This window comes from Salmo trutta, chromosome 21, assembly GCF_901001165.1.
Source record: "Salmo trutta chromosome 21, fSalTru1.1, whole genome shotgun sequence".
NCBI classification, from domain to species: Eukaryota; Metazoa; Chordata; class Actinopteri; order Salmoniformes; family Salmonidae; genus Salmo; species Salmo trutta.
This window is the reverse complement of record NC_042977.1, coordinates 29,900,740-29,917,060: the sequence shown is the minus strand read 5'-3', so window position 1 is coordinate 29,917,060 and position 16,321 is coordinate 29,900,740. Positions and strand designations below refer to the sequence as shown.

The following is a 16,321-nucleotide window of genomic DNA, read 5'->3' as shown; positions in this document are numbered from 1 at the left end:
AAGTTCTACACCTGTTGTATTTGGTGCACGTGACAAATAGACGTTGATGTGATTTGATTTGAGCTCACTCACCGGCGATGGCCGATGCGCTCATGCCAAAAGCCTATGTCTCTCTTGTTTTACTTTGTAAAACAATGCTGTTCGCTCAATAGGCCTATTTAAAAGTTGATCACATATTTGGTATCCTACAGACAGATTTGTCTTCTCTTTTCAGCAGAATCCATTTGCTTTCAAACCTGTGTTTTCCCACAATGTTTGGCTATTTGAAATATTGCGAATAGCCTGTTTTTGCTGCATGCTGTTCAGATTTGCTGCGCTTTCCAGACTGTAGGCATGCCTTGTGATTGGGCTACACACAATCTGCAGCTAGGCTAAAAAAAAGTTTCAACGTTTTGATCTGTGGCTAAATTATAGGTCTATTCCTAGTGTGGTATTCAGAATGATTTCATTTCTTTCTGAACAGACAGCATTAATTATATAACTTTGGCAAATGTATTTAAATTTATCAGGGGTGCTGCGACACCTTCAGCACCCTTCCTCCAGCTACACTCAGAAAAAGGGTTCCAAAAGGGTTCTGCAGCCTTCCCCATAGGATAACCCTTTTGGTTGCAGGTAGAACTATTTTGGGTTCCATGTAGAACCCTCTTTGGAAAGGGTTCTACCTGGAACCAAAATGGGTTCTCCTATGGGGACAGTCGAAGAACCCTTTTTGGTACTATATAGCATATTTTTAGCTAAGAGTGTATGATTCTAAAGGAAATAAATTATGAAGTGCAAAGCTGGAGAGATGAGAATTGCAGGCACGTGTCTATCAGAGCAGAGAGAGGGAGAGATCACAGAAAGTGAATGTCATTCTAGTTCTGTGAGAGATACAGGTGTGCTTCTCTCTCACCACAGCAATGGTCTATACAGATTACAATGTTGCGCAAACCATAAACCCGGTACGGCCCAACACTAATCAATTCTTAGAAAATCAGGTACATTTTCACATTACGTATTACGTTTTTTAGGTGGCAGGATAATTACAGAGAAGGCAAATTGAATTAACTCTGATTGATTTTAGTATAATTTTTTACATTGCAAACAGTGACAATTATTTTTTATTCCAAGAGAGGAACTGATCCTGGAAAATGGGTTTCGATACAAAACAGTCCAAACTTGAGAGGTGCCAGATCCTGTTCCGGCAGGATCCGGCTCAAATTAGGGCACTGGTTCCATCTCAGGGAAGTCTTTTTTGAAATGTGTAAAAAAAACATTTGTTTATGTAAAAAAATGGGTGTGGATTCCCTTACTACAGACCATCAAGAAGTTATTCTGTGGTGCGTATTTACATATGCGCATGTGCATGTATACATGTGTGCTTCAGTCTGTGTGAAAGGAGAGGTTCACTTAGCATGCAAGATCTCTGAGAAGCCCACTTCTTTCTAGATAGCCTCATAGGGATTTTATCGGTAGTTATTTGTCAGACTTTTAGCTTCTGCAGATGTAGGATCTTAACTTCAGCCAGTTTGCCACAGCAGGAAAATAATCCTGCAGCAACAGGAAATGTTAATTATTATGTGGATTATAATGAATGGACATTTTTGTAAGGGTTGATAAATTTTTTGTAAGGGAAAATCATGTCTTTAATGTCAAAGTAAAAATAACAAACTTCAGAAGCCTTTTTAAAACTCAGATACACTACAAGGTTAGAATGTCCTGCATTGTAGGAACGTTTTCTGTGACATAGTGATCAAATTAAGATCCTACATCTGTATTGACTGAGTGGAATATTTACATTTCTTTCTTCTAGTGGGCCAATAGGTGAACAAAATTGTGTTTTCAGTTACCTCCTGCAGTGTTGAAGTTGGGTATCCGATGAAGAATGATGCAATGCAGGAACAGTGGAGAAGCATTCATTTTCATCGACCCACTCAGGAGACTGTTCAGGATCCAAACATACCTGGCATGAAAGAATAGAAGAGATATAGTAATCCACACAATAGCTAGCCAGATGATCCTCACTAACTAAACCCCTTTGCATATAGGTGGACAACAACAGATCACTTACAACACTGACATCAATGGATAAGTCCATCCGTGACAATTGCAACCCAGTTACTGAAGCACACATGGGAAAAGGACCGCTCTGAGATGCATTGAGCCTGTGTGTTTGTGATGGAGATATTCTTTATGAGGCGCCCACAGCGTGACTGAGTCACAGGGATTCAGTGTGATGCAGCAGGATTAGATTGCACCGGGTCACCACAGGATCCCATTCTGTTTCAATTACACACAATGGAGCGACTATCACAGGCCCTTTTCTATAGGAATGGACAAACAAGACCAAGACACGCAATAGGTTTTCTATTGGTCTTGGTGGGACTGGGACCTGAACTTGCCCTAACATGGGCAGAAAGGGGTGTGTATAGATCTGTGTGTGTTTGTTGTGTGTGTGTGTGTGTGTGTGTGTGTGTGTGTGCACGTGCGTGTGCGTGTGTGTGTGTGCGTGTAAAGGGGTGGGGAGGAATGGAGGCAGATGAAGGAGGGTGTGGAATAAGACCTTTACCTCACCATCCATATCACACAATGAGCATTTCCTCAGTACTAGAGAGTAGATGAATATTGTGCCTGAGAAGAGGCCGTACCTTTTCTGAGAAGGTGTCATCAATGCTGAGACCTTGTCGTCATAGTACTTCCTCATTGCAAAGCGGTCCAGGGCCTGATCAGCACTATGTAAGACAGACACAGACATGGTTTAGGCTTAAACACTGACTTACCCTCCTCCTGTTTAGGCTTAAACACTGACTTACCCTACTGTTTAGGCTTAAGCACTGACAGAGTAAACACTCCTGACAATGATGGAAAGTAAGCTTTAGTTAAGACCTTAAGTTTTAAATAAGGGAACAGTGAACTAAACTGAACTGAGCGTAAGTCCTCAGCCTATACCAGAGACCCTCCTGGCTGACAGAGTGGAGGTACACACACTGTAAACAAACGTTGGCACATATTCAATACATATTCTGTTTCTCTCTGACACCCACTCATGCACACACACACATGCGCACACACACAAATGTGAGCATGCACCCACTGACAAGCGATGAAGAGAGAAAGTAACCAGAGAGGAAGACAATCCAGAGTAAACAAAAAGGAGAGGAGGAGAGGAGAAAGAGGTCAGAGTGTATACACAGTTACTGCTGTAGCAACAGGCCTAAAACCAACAGGCACTGGAGGCTTTTCACTAGAGGTCTCTCTCTCCCTCTTTTTCTCTCTTCCTCATCTGTCTCTCCATCTCTCTCCCTCTCCCACCATATACACTGCTCAAAAAAATAAAGGGAACACTTAAACAACACAATGTAACTCCAAGTCAATCACACTTCTGTGAAATCAAACTGTCCACTTAGGAAGCAACACTGATTGACAATAAATTTCACATGCTGTTGTGCAAATGGAATAGACAACAGGTGGAAATTATAGGCAATTAGCAAGACACCCCCAATAAAGGAGTGGTTCTGCAGGTGGGGACCACAGACCACTTCTCAGTTCCTATGCTTCCTGGCTGATGTTTTGGTCACTTTTGAATGCTGGCGGTGCTTTCACTCTAGTGGTAGCATGAGACGGAGTCTACAACCCACACAAGTGGCTCAGGTAGTGCAGCTCATCCAGGATGGCACATCAATGCGAGCTGTGGCAAGAAGGTTTGCTGTGTCTGTCAGCTTAGTATCCAGAGCATGGAGGCGCTACCAGGAGACAGGCCAGTACATCAGGAGACATGGAGGAGGCCGTAGGAGGGCAACAACCCAGCAGCAGGACCGCTACCTCCGCCTTTGTGCAAGGAGGAGCAGGAGGAGCACTGCCAGAGCCCTGCAAAATGACCTCCAGCAGGCCACAAATGTGCATGTGTCTGCTCAAACGGTCAGAAACAGACTCCATGAGGGTGGTATGAGGGCCCGACGTCCACAGGTGGGGGTTGTGCTTACAGCCCAACACCGTGCAGGACATTTGACATTTGCCAGAGAACACCAAGATTGGCAATTTCGCCACTGGCGCCCTATGCTCTTCACAGATGAAAGCAGGTTCACACTGAGCACGTGACAGACGTGACAGAGTCTGGAGACGCCGTGGAGAACGTTCTGCTGCCTGCAACATCCTCCAGCATGACCGGTTTGGCGGTGGGTCAGTCATGGTGTGGGGTGGCATTTCTTTGGGGGGCCGCACAGCCCTCCATATGCTCACCAGAGGTAGCCTGACTGCCATTAGGTACCGAGATGAGATCCTCAGACCCCTTGTGAGACCATATGCTGGTGCGGTTGGCCCTGGGTTCCTCCTAATGCAAGACAATGCTAGACCTCATGTGGCTGGAGTGTGTCAGCAGTTCCTGCAAGAGGAAGGCATTGATGCTATGGACTGGGCCGCCCGTTCCCCAGACCTGAATCCAATTGAGCACATCTGGGACATCATGTCTCGCTCCATCCACCAATGCCACGTTGCACCACAGACTGTCCAGGAGTTGGCGGATGCTTTAGTCCAGGTCTGGGAGGAGATCCCTCAGGAGACCATCCGCCACCTCATCAGGAGCATGCCCAGGCGTTGTAGGGAGGTCATACAGGCACGTGGAGGCCACACACACTACTGAGCCTCATTTTGACTTGTTTTAAGGACATTACATCAAAGTTGGATCAGCCTGTAGTGTGGTTTTCCACTTTAATTTTGAGTGTGACTCCAAATCCAGACCTCCATGGGTTGATAAATTGGATTTCCATTCATTATTTTTGTGTGATTTTGTTGTCAGCACATTCAACTATGTAAAGAAAAAGTATTTAATAAGATTATTTCTTTCATTCAGATCTAGGATGTGTTGTTTAAGTGTTCCCTTTATTTTTTTGAGCAGCATATTTCCCTCTAAATCTCCCTGCCTCTCTCTGCCTCTCTTCTTCTTCCCCCTCACTTTCTTTCCTTCCCTCACTGTCCTCACTCTTTTTCTGTTCTACTCTCTCTCTCTCTCCCCTTCCCTCTTTATCAGTCTCTCTCTCCCCTCTCTCTCCCACGTTGATTGGCCTGCCCCAGCCTGGCCTGGGCCAATGTGTACCCATATCACATGGGGGCTGTTTGCAGAAAGGATCTCCATAAGACAAGACACACACAAACACACACACAGCACTTCCCTTCACCTTATAAACCACTTTCTCGCTAAACGTTTGCAGTCAGTTCTTGACTTTAGGGATTAGCTGAGTTGCAGCTGCTCTGAATATCCTTTCAGAGTGTAAATGACTTTCATCTTTGTTTGTGTAACTTTATCCACTTAGAGGAACTACATGTGCTTGAGGGGAAATTTTCTACTCAAGTGCCTTATTGAAACTCATATTTAATTGCTAAATTAATTTCCAGGTCTATTCATTGAAACTTACATTGACCTTTGTGATAAACGGCAGTTCCTGTCATAAGCTGACTGTCATGACTGTCTAGTATTGTCTATGTTGATTTAGAGTGTGTCATTCTGTAAGTGTGATCCCACAACCATAAGTATTGATTGTTTGACTCACGTTCTGAACTACTGTGGAATTCAGTGAAAGGACTGAGTGGGCCAGTAGTGGTCAGACAGTGAAATAGACTATCTTTGTTTCTAGGCCTATATGTATCTGAGACATTTGGTTGGAGTTGACAAGGAGTTTGGACCCAAACATTCAATCAGTGCTACTCACTCTCTCCTGAGATCAGATATTTTGGTTAGAGTGAAGTCATATTTCACAATGCTAAACCTCAATAAATGAAAATATTGATAAAAAGCTACATGAGATGCCATTTGTTGCAGCAGTTACCTGGCAGATATGTCAGTGAAATGCACAAACGATGAGATGACCACTCCAATTCTGCTTTTCCCACCCTGAAATACAAGACAGAGACAAGATGTCAAATGAATTCATATTTGTGTGCCAATGCTTAGGCATAATCATTTGCAACAGTAACAGGTAGTGTTATTAATTTATAAATAAACAACAAATATTTTTTCAACTCCCCGGAAGCATTACCATGACCCCACTCGCCAACCGGTAGTACCTTCAGCTGAATGCTTCCTGTGTTGGAATGTTGTGGGCATACCCTAACTATAGAATGGTGTGGGCATACCCCAACTATAGAATGGTGTGGGTGTACCCCAACTATAGAATGCTGTGGGCGTACCCCAACTATAGAATGGTGTGGGCATACCCCAACTATAGAATGTTGTGGGCGTACCCCAACTATAGAATGCTGTGGGCGTACCCCAACTATAGAATGGTGTGGGCGTACCCCAACTATAGAATGGTGTGGGCATACCCCAACTATAGAATGGTGTGGGCATACCCCAACTATAGAATGGTGTGGACGTACCCCAACTATAGAATGGTGTGGGCGTACCCCAACTATAGAATGGTGTGGGCATACCCCAACTATAGAATGGTGTGGGCATACCCCAACTATAGAATGGTGTGGGCATACCCCAACTATAGAATGGTGTGGGCATACCCCAACTATAGAATGGTGTGGGCATACCCCAACTATAGAATGGTGTGGACATACCCCAACTATAGAATGGTGTGGGCATACTCCAACTATAGAATGGTGTGGGCGTATACCGGTCATTAAAAATATTCATGCGAGTTCACAGCTGATTGTACATGCTTGCTATTTCCTCAGCAGCATGAGGAAATAGCAAAACATTTGTAAATGGTCCGTTTGAGATAAGTTTGAGGTTGTGTTTTTGAAGTGTTTTTTTTGCTCAAATTTATGCTTTGACCACAAATAGTATGAGACGAGTCAACAACATTATTTGGGTATGAGTTAACAGAATTAAAAACAGTTAGATTTTTTACTGGACAGTGACTTTATATGATAAGGTGAGACAAGTGATCTTTGGCCAGAAGATGATGAGAGGGTGATGACAGAGTGATGATGATTATGCTCACCCTGCAGTGTATGACCACCACATGTAGAGGGTCAGCATTGAGCCAGCCTTCCATGGCCTTACAGATGGTACAGATCTTATCCAGAGGAGGGGCATGCAGGTCAGGCCAGCCCGTGTCCAGAGTCTGCAAACACAAGGTAAGACACACACTCTGTTATAGATAGTTCTAATCAATAAAACCTCTATACAACCTAAAAGATCTATTTAGCACGTGCAGAGTCTCCAGAAATCCTAGAGACAGCCTTTCTAAATCAAAGGGTTATCTAGTGAGACAGTTGTTCAAACAAATATGGTTGAGATCCATGTTGCCACTGATATTCATTGATTTAGCTATAGCAAATACAGCCGAGTCATTCTGCAGCTTGTTGATACCTGTATGTCTTCAGCACCTCGTGTCTTGCCCTATGTTTTGTTTATGTTGCACATTTGGAAAAAGACAGTATGGTTGCTTTACCTTAGGGTTCATTTTAGAGAGATCATGTCTCTTCTCCGACAGGTTGATAATCTAGAAAGAAAAAAGATATGTACGCATGAATACATACATTTATGTTGCAATTTTATTATATGCCTTTTATAACTATCTTATTAAAAAGTAACTGTTTCAACTGTTTTCACTTCCTCTTTCCCATATGAACTAAAGAAGGCTTCACAGCACTCCACACTAAATGGTTGAGCTGAGGTTAAAGTAGACTCTTGTCCTGTCAACATCACTTCTCTAGAAACCACAAAATGTGTCAATGAGACAATGACATAGGGTGAATAACAGTCACACTTTAAACCAAATAAACAAAGCAAACTTTAGATTTAATGATCTCACTAAGACAGAAAGGACTAGGTATCTCGATAGTCTATGCACTACAAGTGAGATGAAGAATGGTGTGAGACAGATGCACGAGAGTCGTGTCAACTGACCAGGTAGTTATCAGCGTGCTTGGACTTGAGCATCCGGGTGACATCCTTCAGATTGTGGAGGTAGATCTCTTCTGAGCATGTCCGAGGGAAGGACACGGCGATGATGCGCTCAGTCACGTAGGTCAGGTCAAGTTCGTATCCCTCATCCATTCTCACATCTGGGTCTTCTTCCTGTTGGGAGGGAGGGAAGGAGAGATAGAGAGAGAGAAAGAGAGATGCCTCAGGGCCTGCAACACACTTTCCTCTTTCCCATTGACAGGATGCATGTTTTCACTCTAGTCAATGTTTGATGAGCAAAGTCCTTGGTGTCAGCCATTGTGCCATGCCACCCCACTGATACCTTTACAATAGGAACACAAGCCTACTGTAGATTGTATGACAAAGAAGGACATCTGTTTACATTTAACTGTCTGCACAGGTGCCACACTGACTGCCATTATGCCTCATGATAGGTTACTGCAGATGATGATGAAACACTATTTCCACTTCTATGTTCACTGTAGTTGTATTCCTAATTTCCATTTACTCCATGTAAAAAGTAACTGCTTTTGAATATGAAAACAAGGAAATAGTCACCAACTGATCATGCTCAAGTTCGCACAGTAAAAACAAGACAGACAGCAACAATGAAACAAAAAAAAAAACATGAAAACTCCGCTGTCTTCCAGTTGGAACCAGTCGTGTGCTGTGTAGCCCTGAAATATGGCATGTTCCTGTGACCTCATGGTCATGAACTTCCTGTGTAGCCGCTGGGGAGAGAAAAAGAGAGCGGGAGAGAGAGGCTTCCCCCACTCATCCACACATCTCTTATCTATCCATCTGTGATCTGTGTTTTGGCCTAGTGCTCTGTCTTTCCTGTCAGCTGGGGAATAGGGAAGTGATTCTTTAAACAACATGCAGGCAGTTAACTGGCGCCCCTACGAAGATAATCCATCCAAAATACCACAATACAAATCCCAGCGTGAGTTCTTCTAGGAATCATTTTCACATCAGAATCATGTTCTATTTCGAGGTCATTCTATCAGTTTTATAATCTCACTAACAACGAGAATCAAAGTAAGGAATCAAACCGAAAGAAGTTTCATAAGTTCACAACACACTCAGATCAGTATTGATATAATGGTAGTTACCACAGAGGGATAGCTTTGGCATGGCTGTGTAGAGATAGAATTACGAAACAACAAAACTCTCAATATCTACGTGTCAGTCTATTGCATGCCTGTCCTCTATCTAATCTAGACCAACAGGGTGACCACAAATAGTCAGCTTGGAATTTATTTCTGCTCCCACCCTAACACCACACACTCCCAAAGACAAAGGGAGTGAATCGAAATGTCATGTTTCAGTCCGGTCACCTGATTGTTTGTTGTGATTAACAGTGAAAAGGCCTGAATGTGCCTGTTAATCAAGTCTGAAGTGACTGCAGGCTAAAGTCACACACTTTGAAGGACTCTGGAGAAAGGGGCCAGGACCGTAAAACCAGGGGGCCGTGGACTACTGCACCCAGGGGCTTAAACCCCTTGGAGAAGAATGAAAAGGGGCCGTGTGTGTGTGTGTGTGTGTGAGAAAGGGTCATCGCTAGGGGAAACGGACTGGGGTGTAGTGGGTCTGCAGTTAGTGTAATAGCAGGGTATGTCCATTTTCTCCGAGAGCTGCGGGAAAAACTGTCTATCAGAAATGTACGAAAAGGTTGACCGGCCAACACTTGAGGGTTGTGTTTTCAGTGGCGGAGGTTGACCGGCCAACACTTGAGGGTTGTGTTTTCAGTGGCGGTGGGGACTAGGTGAGTGGGAGGCTGGACTGGACTGTATTTAAGAAAGTGTCAGAGCATAGTACCAGAGAGAGGAGATGGGTAACCACCAGTACTTAACCTTCAATCCCCAAGCCATAAGATTGCTAAATAGCGAACAAAATGGCTACATGGACTATCTGAGTTGACCCTTGTATTTTTTACATTTTTTTGCACTGTCTCTATGCACACTCAAAGGACTCTACACACTCACGCACACTGACACTCCAACACACAAACACACACACACATACATGCAAACACATACACGCAAATACACGCAAACACACACACACTTAATTTGCTCACACAAATAACCTTTATACTGACTCTACACACACGCGCACACACACACACACACACTCACATACAAACATCATATACACCGATGCTACTCTGTTTGTCATATATCTTGATGCCTAGTCACCTTACCCCTATACATACAGTACTGTATCTACCTCTATCACTCCAGTATCCCTGCACATTGTAAATATGCTTTTGGAACTGACCCTGTATATATGTTTTTGTTCTACCTTATGTTACTTTTAGTACTACGTTGATATTGATTACTTTATTTGGGGTATAGAGCTTGCAAGAAAGACATTTCTCTGTACTTAATAAAGTTATTCAAAACACAGGTTAAAGTCTGTTTGAGTTGAAAGTCTGTTTGAGGTTGAAGTCTGTGTTTGATAGTCGGCCCTTGATAAGGTATTTGATAGAATCAATGTGGGCAAAGTCTTCCTCATCCTATGAAGCTCTATGGAGGGTAGGCCTACATTATATTGACGTTTCATTATTTTATAAAGACTATCCTACTTTTTTTAAATTGAGATGTTTTCATTTCCAAAACGCAGTCTATTAGATACATCAAAACATATTTCAGAGTATACCTGATGACAAATCTACATTCCAATGTGAGCACAGATATTTTAAAGAAGTTAGGTAAACCCACTCATCTATTTCATGTAATCCTAAACTCCATAATTTTATACTCAATCACATATCAATATAAATCATCCAGACACTCTACACTGTGGTAGTTCCTTTCAACTAAACCTCTCTCTCCCATAGTCCCGTTCTGTCTCTCATCAGTCACGTCAGGGAAACAGCAGCGACTTGCCCCAGCACGCACTACAGATCATTGCTCTTTAATTTACAAGGAGTGCTTTTGTTCCTGGTTCAGGGCATGGCGCTCGGCCACTAGGGCATAACACAACAACCATCCCAGGCAGCCGGCTAAGGATCGGAAAGCACAGCCCACCCATGGCACAATGACTGGGAGTAGACAGTAGAGTAATGGCGGATGAGAAGGCGTAGGCCTAAGCTAAGCAGAGTGGTGTTTGAAAAGTAGGTTGCCAGCAGCAGGCTTCATAGAGAACAAGCTGAAACAGGTATACTAGTGTAGGTAAGGATTCTAGGGGATTTAGGTGTGTCTACTCTGAAACCCCTGGCTGACACAACCCCTGGAGGTATGGGTAAATGCTGGTGCGTGGGCGCTGTCAGCGAGGCTTAGATGTATATAGATCACTCAGCACTGTGAGGCCTGGGACTGCGTCTCAATAGTCTCCAATGGTTTCCTTTCTTTCAGTAATCATGAAGGAGAGGTGTGAGGTGAAGAGAGGTACCACCTCAGATTATTGAAACCCAGCCCTGATCAGTACTGGAAACTACACCTCTCACCTGGCTGTAGTTCACTCTGCATGGAATATTCCATCTTAAATTGCAGGGGAGTTAAATTGAACCTTTATTTAATTAGGCAAGTCAGTTAAGAGCAAATTCTTATTCACAGTGACAGCCTACGTAGAGGAAACACTGAGCGCTGTTGACATGCTGAGGATAAAATCCACCAACTAGTAATCAATGTTGGTCATCCTCAGAGGATGGAAACGTGGCCCAGTCGTGTGAACAGTGACATCATGGTTGTTTTCATTTTTTAGCACATGTTGGTGACAACGGTTGACAAAAACTCAGCATTCTGGCCTGTCACAAATAATAAAGTCATCCAATTGGGATCATAGGGTTGGACGACAGCAACAAAGTCCAATTAAGACATCCAACTTTTGTTTGTATGTTATTAGTCCGGTTGCTACACGTCTTCAGAATCCTCAGTTACATTTTCCACAAAAGGCACATTGGGGTGATCATGATGGAGTGGAGACTGTGTGTATGTGTGACTGTGAGAGTGATTTGTTAAAAAAAACACCATAAATATGGATGGAAATTGAAAAGAAGCATTAGATGTGGATGAAACTCAAGAGAAGTGAAACAAGCATAAACTATGGCTGTTGTAGGAATGGAAAAACCGAGAGAGGGAGTCCTTGGTGTAGAGGGAAAAGGAGCAGCACATGAAACAGCTTAAGGTGAGGGAAGCAGTATAATCCTTTAAAGACAGTGTCTAAAACCACATGGAGGGGATAAAACTCACTCTGCAGCCATAAAGTCCACAGTGCTAACTACCACAGCTGGCATATCTTTAGAAGTCCTAATCATTGTTTTATTGGTAAATATCATTCATATATCCTGACTTATCAAGCAGGTACTATTTCCCCAGCAGTGTCTGGCCAGAAACCAGATCAATAACTACAATAATAGCCATGTCTTATTAAATTAGGCATATTTCAATGGACCAGGAGATCAGTCAATAAATACAGGAGGTATTGAACAGGGAAAGAATGTAGTGAACAAAGTCCATGATTTAAAGATCAATGGGATAGTAGTTGGCAACAAATAGGCACCGTCTACTCAATCATTTGACTGCTCAGGCGTAGCCAATATTCCTTATTGGATGTAGGTTCACCACATTATTACTTTCTTAGGCTATATTGCCAACATGTGATGGCCAACAATCACCCCTTGGCTGGCTCGTGGTAAGTTCCATTCCTTGACTCAAAACATCAAATTTAGAAGTGTTCCTATTGGCTGGCCTTGGTTCATGACTGACAGATTGTGGCAGTGCAGTCCATTATTGGGTTAGTTGAGAATTCACCATGGTCACATTAAACCAAACTATGTTCCAGTGGTGAAAAGGAGAGCAGACGGATCTCCACCAACTTAGCACTCCAGAAAAGAAACCTCCCAGTTCTCTCTGAACCAAACATTGCCAAAACCCAAATCTATGGTCAATAAAGTACAGAGTCAGCCTCTCCACCAGGATCTAAAGTTTATATGGTATTAACAAGTCGAATGTGCCATACTTCCATTTATGAATAGTGGAATGAAGGATGAAAGCTAGGTTAAAAAAAGAAGATATTTCTGCAAGGGAGGATATGGCTCAGTACAGCCCAGCATGGGAGGACTTGGCTGTGCTGTGGACCAATGTAAAAACCAGCCACACGTAGCCTACTGTCTCTCTGGGAGTCAGTGTGCTTGGTCCGGCAGCCAGGGACACATTCATGATCTTGTAAGATGTTCGTCTTTGACCCTCAGCCACACCAAACATGTTTTTTAACGTTTCAGGAAGCTGCTTATGGGGAGACTGTTAAGGTGGAATGTCATATGGAATTTGCAACCCGTCATTTTACCTTTTAGTACTAGTAGGATCTCCGCTGGCTTTGGGTCACAGAGGTAAGGCCTCTGCAAACAAGCATATGAGTTAAATGGAGTATTGGAATTCTTATATTGTTTCCAATGTTGTCTTTGTGTCTTTCTTGTCCAACTCTATTTTATAGGGAGGGTACAGCACAATGTGGAAGGTTGGAATAGCTGAGCCTGCGCTTTTTTTTTGTATGGCTGAGGTTCAACTCTTCACCTCAACACTGCATGTTCTTTGCTTGTTGTGCGGTATATCACTTCTCAGTACTACTGCTAGTTTGCATAGACTGTGGGCACCTGAAGGTATTTAGCATTTAAATCTGGACACCATCTAATAACCCACCCTAATTCCCATCAGTCAGTCAGACAGAGCACCACACATGCTCTTATACCTGGCACGAATAGAAGCAGTAGCAGCACACTTTAAACAGTCAGGGAGGATAACATCTCCCACAACAACATAACAGGCTAGATGGATGAAGTGGCTTTGGGTAGAAGAGGCCATAGTTTGTTCTGCCTGTTTCCTGTCTCGCTCGATGCGTTTACGCTGTGGCTTTGAGGCCCATTCAACACCGAAGGGCCGAAATAAACAAAACCGGGGAGTCTGTAGGGAAAGAAGCAGCAGGAGGGGGAACTGGAGAAAAGGGGATATTTTTAATGCTGTTTATTTAGCAACTCTGGAACTCAAACATATAGTTGTCTCTCATTTTCACAGGATATTTTGAAGGGAAATGAAAGCGAGTTGCTTCCCTGCCTCTGGGTGAATCTGTGTGTAGCAGCAGCACCCACCAGCCTCCTAAAGCACCACCTAATTACCACCTTCGTTCCCAAGGTCATAGAGGAATGCGTTCCAAAATGGATTACCCCCCCGTTTTCTCTCTCTCTCTCATTGCTCTCCCTCTCTTCACTCTGGCTAATGGCTTACATATGTGTGCTGTGTGGCTAGCTGCTCCTTTCTGTGACACTATACTGCCCCAGCAGCCCTCAGCCCTACAGTCAGTCCCTGCCCTGTGAAGAACATAATGTATTTTTCTACTTAGCTTACTGTACACACACACTAGCCTTCTTCCAAACCACATTATCAGGGTCCTATCCATCTGTCTCTCAGCTAGCTCTTTGTAATCTCTCTTTTATCAAAGGAGAGAGACAGAGAAGAGAATTGAACTCCCATGTTTTCTGTGTTCTTTCTACACTTGTCTCACAGTTCCTATTGATAGTTAAACATGATCTGTATGTGTGTGTTCTTATGTGTGTGTTCATGGTGCAGTAGAGCTTTTCTTTTCTTCTGTTTGTTTTAAAGATAGATAGCTACAGGAAGGAGAGAAATTGAGATATCTAGACAGGTAAGGAGGAGGGTGTAGCCAATGTGAGGTAAGAGGGACTCTTGTACATGTCATCAACAATGGCTGCCTAAAAAGTGAAGCCCTGAGGCCTGGAATACCCCGCAGCAGCTGTGGCTTGAAGAATACGTATATCTCTCTTTCTCTTTCCATCTTTTCTTCCTCCCAGCAGACCAGCCATTCAACAAATTTAGTAAAAAATGAAATAAATTAAAAATGCTGCAGACTCATTGAGGACTATGTTAGCTCTGAAAGGTCTCCAGCACAGCAAAGCCCCAAATATCATGGAGTACCAAACCAATATAAAAGAAAGCTTAACCGGTAGGACATTCACAGTGGCGCGATTCTCTTAATGTGTGAAAAGCTGCAGCCAAAGCTTGATGAGGAGATCATGTTTTTTTCATTAACAACACTCACTTTATCATTCAAAGAAATCACACACACACTGCACGTTGAGTTTGAATGACCCCCTTCTCTCTCTTCAGAATTCCCCCCCGCTGACATACACATACACACACAGACAGACACATATACACACACACACACACACACACACACACACACACACACACACACACACACACACACACACACACACACACACACACACACACACACACACACACACACACACACACACAAGTAGGGCATAGAGCCAAAGTAAATAAAGACTAAGCAATGCCCCCATTTTACATTTTGAATGAATTCCACTGAATTAAATGTGCTTGAACCACAGGATAAAGAGAGAAGCATTGATAACATCACCAGACTGCATGAAACTAATCCAGAACTGATTTGAAGTACTAGCACAACAATAAAACCATCTCCCCTGCAAGTTAAACACTACAAACTACTTAAAACTCCAAACCTTACCGTTTCAAAACTGAAAATAGGAACTTTTATTCTCCTTCTTCCTTTGAAATCCCTTGTCAGTCAGACACTGCTGAAAAAGAGGAGGGTGATAAAGTCCAGGCAAAGAAGAGAAGAGAAGATGAGGTTTAGTTTAGGTCCCGTCACACAGGCTTAGAGGAGGCTGACTGGCTCATTCTCCTGTGCTGGAATGCGGTTGCAGGGTGATCAGAGGCACTTCTGTGAGCTCACTTTGTCTGGCTTTGCCGCCCCCACTGCTGCTCCCTCCCTCCCAGGCTGTTGCAGCTGACTCCTACTACTGGCTGTTGGCTTCTGTTGGCCGTGTTAAAATGGAAGCCCTGCTCTGTTCCTGAACTGCTGCACTGCTCTGCTCCACTCAACCCCCAACACACTTCCTTCAGTCAGTGAAGGCTGCTAGGCGCTGCCGCAGACACAAGTCCTGGCATGGGATAGTCCTCCCACTGTGGCTGGGCTGGGGCTGCCTCCCTCGCTGATCCCTCCCTCTTCCACACTCCCTCCCTCCTCCCTTTCCACCCACTCCACCTCTCTGTCACTCACACACATTCTCATACTGCCTCCATGTCTGCTTCAGTTTTTGCCAGAGCTGGCCAGTGGATGGACACACACACACACACACACACACACACACACACACACACACACACACACACACACACACACACACACACACACAGAGAGTTGAGAGGGGGATGGGTGGGGGTGATGGAACAGGAGGGCACATTATACTGAACATTTGAACTTTCTTTTTTTATGTTCATGGTGTAATACTGCTCTAGATTTTAAGGGCGGTGATTCCTTGGATTTTATATGAAATTGGCGAGCTTGGATATGTTATGTATCTAGTCCAGTCTTAGTGCTGGTTAAACAAAAATCGTTGAAATCTATTCTGCTTAGTTGAGCCACTTGTTGAAGTGTCTGGAGCCCTCAAGGAAA

At 43.6% G+C, this 16,321-nt stretch overlaps 1 protein-coding gene across 1 annotated transcript in view; it reads right to left on the bottom strand.

The window, feature by feature from the left end:
* Nucleotides 1–15,816, bottom strand: part of LOC115157127 (tensin-3) — a 73,621-nt gene extending 57,805 nt beyond the window's left edge. The window contains exons 1-7 of the mRNA XM_029705105.1: nt 15,371–15,816; nt 7,838–8,008; nt 7,380–7,430; nt 6,927–7,049; nt 5,802–5,866; nt 2,628–2,711; nt 1,830–1,942 (exon numbers count right to left, since the gene is read on the bottom strand). Of these exons, the coding sequence (XP_029560965.1) occupies nt 1,830–1,942; nt 2,628–2,711; nt 5,802–5,866; nt 6,927–7,049; nt 7,380–7,430; nt 7,838–7,987 (586 nt within the window). The 5' untranslated portion in view covers nt 7,988–8,008; nt 15,371–15,816. The remainder of the gene's footprint in view (nt 1–1,829; nt 1,943–2,627; nt 2,712–5,801; nt 5,867–6,926; nt 7,050–7,379; nt 7,431–7,837; nt 8,009–15,370) is intronic.
* Nucleotides 15,817–16,321: the final 505 nt, after the last annotated feature.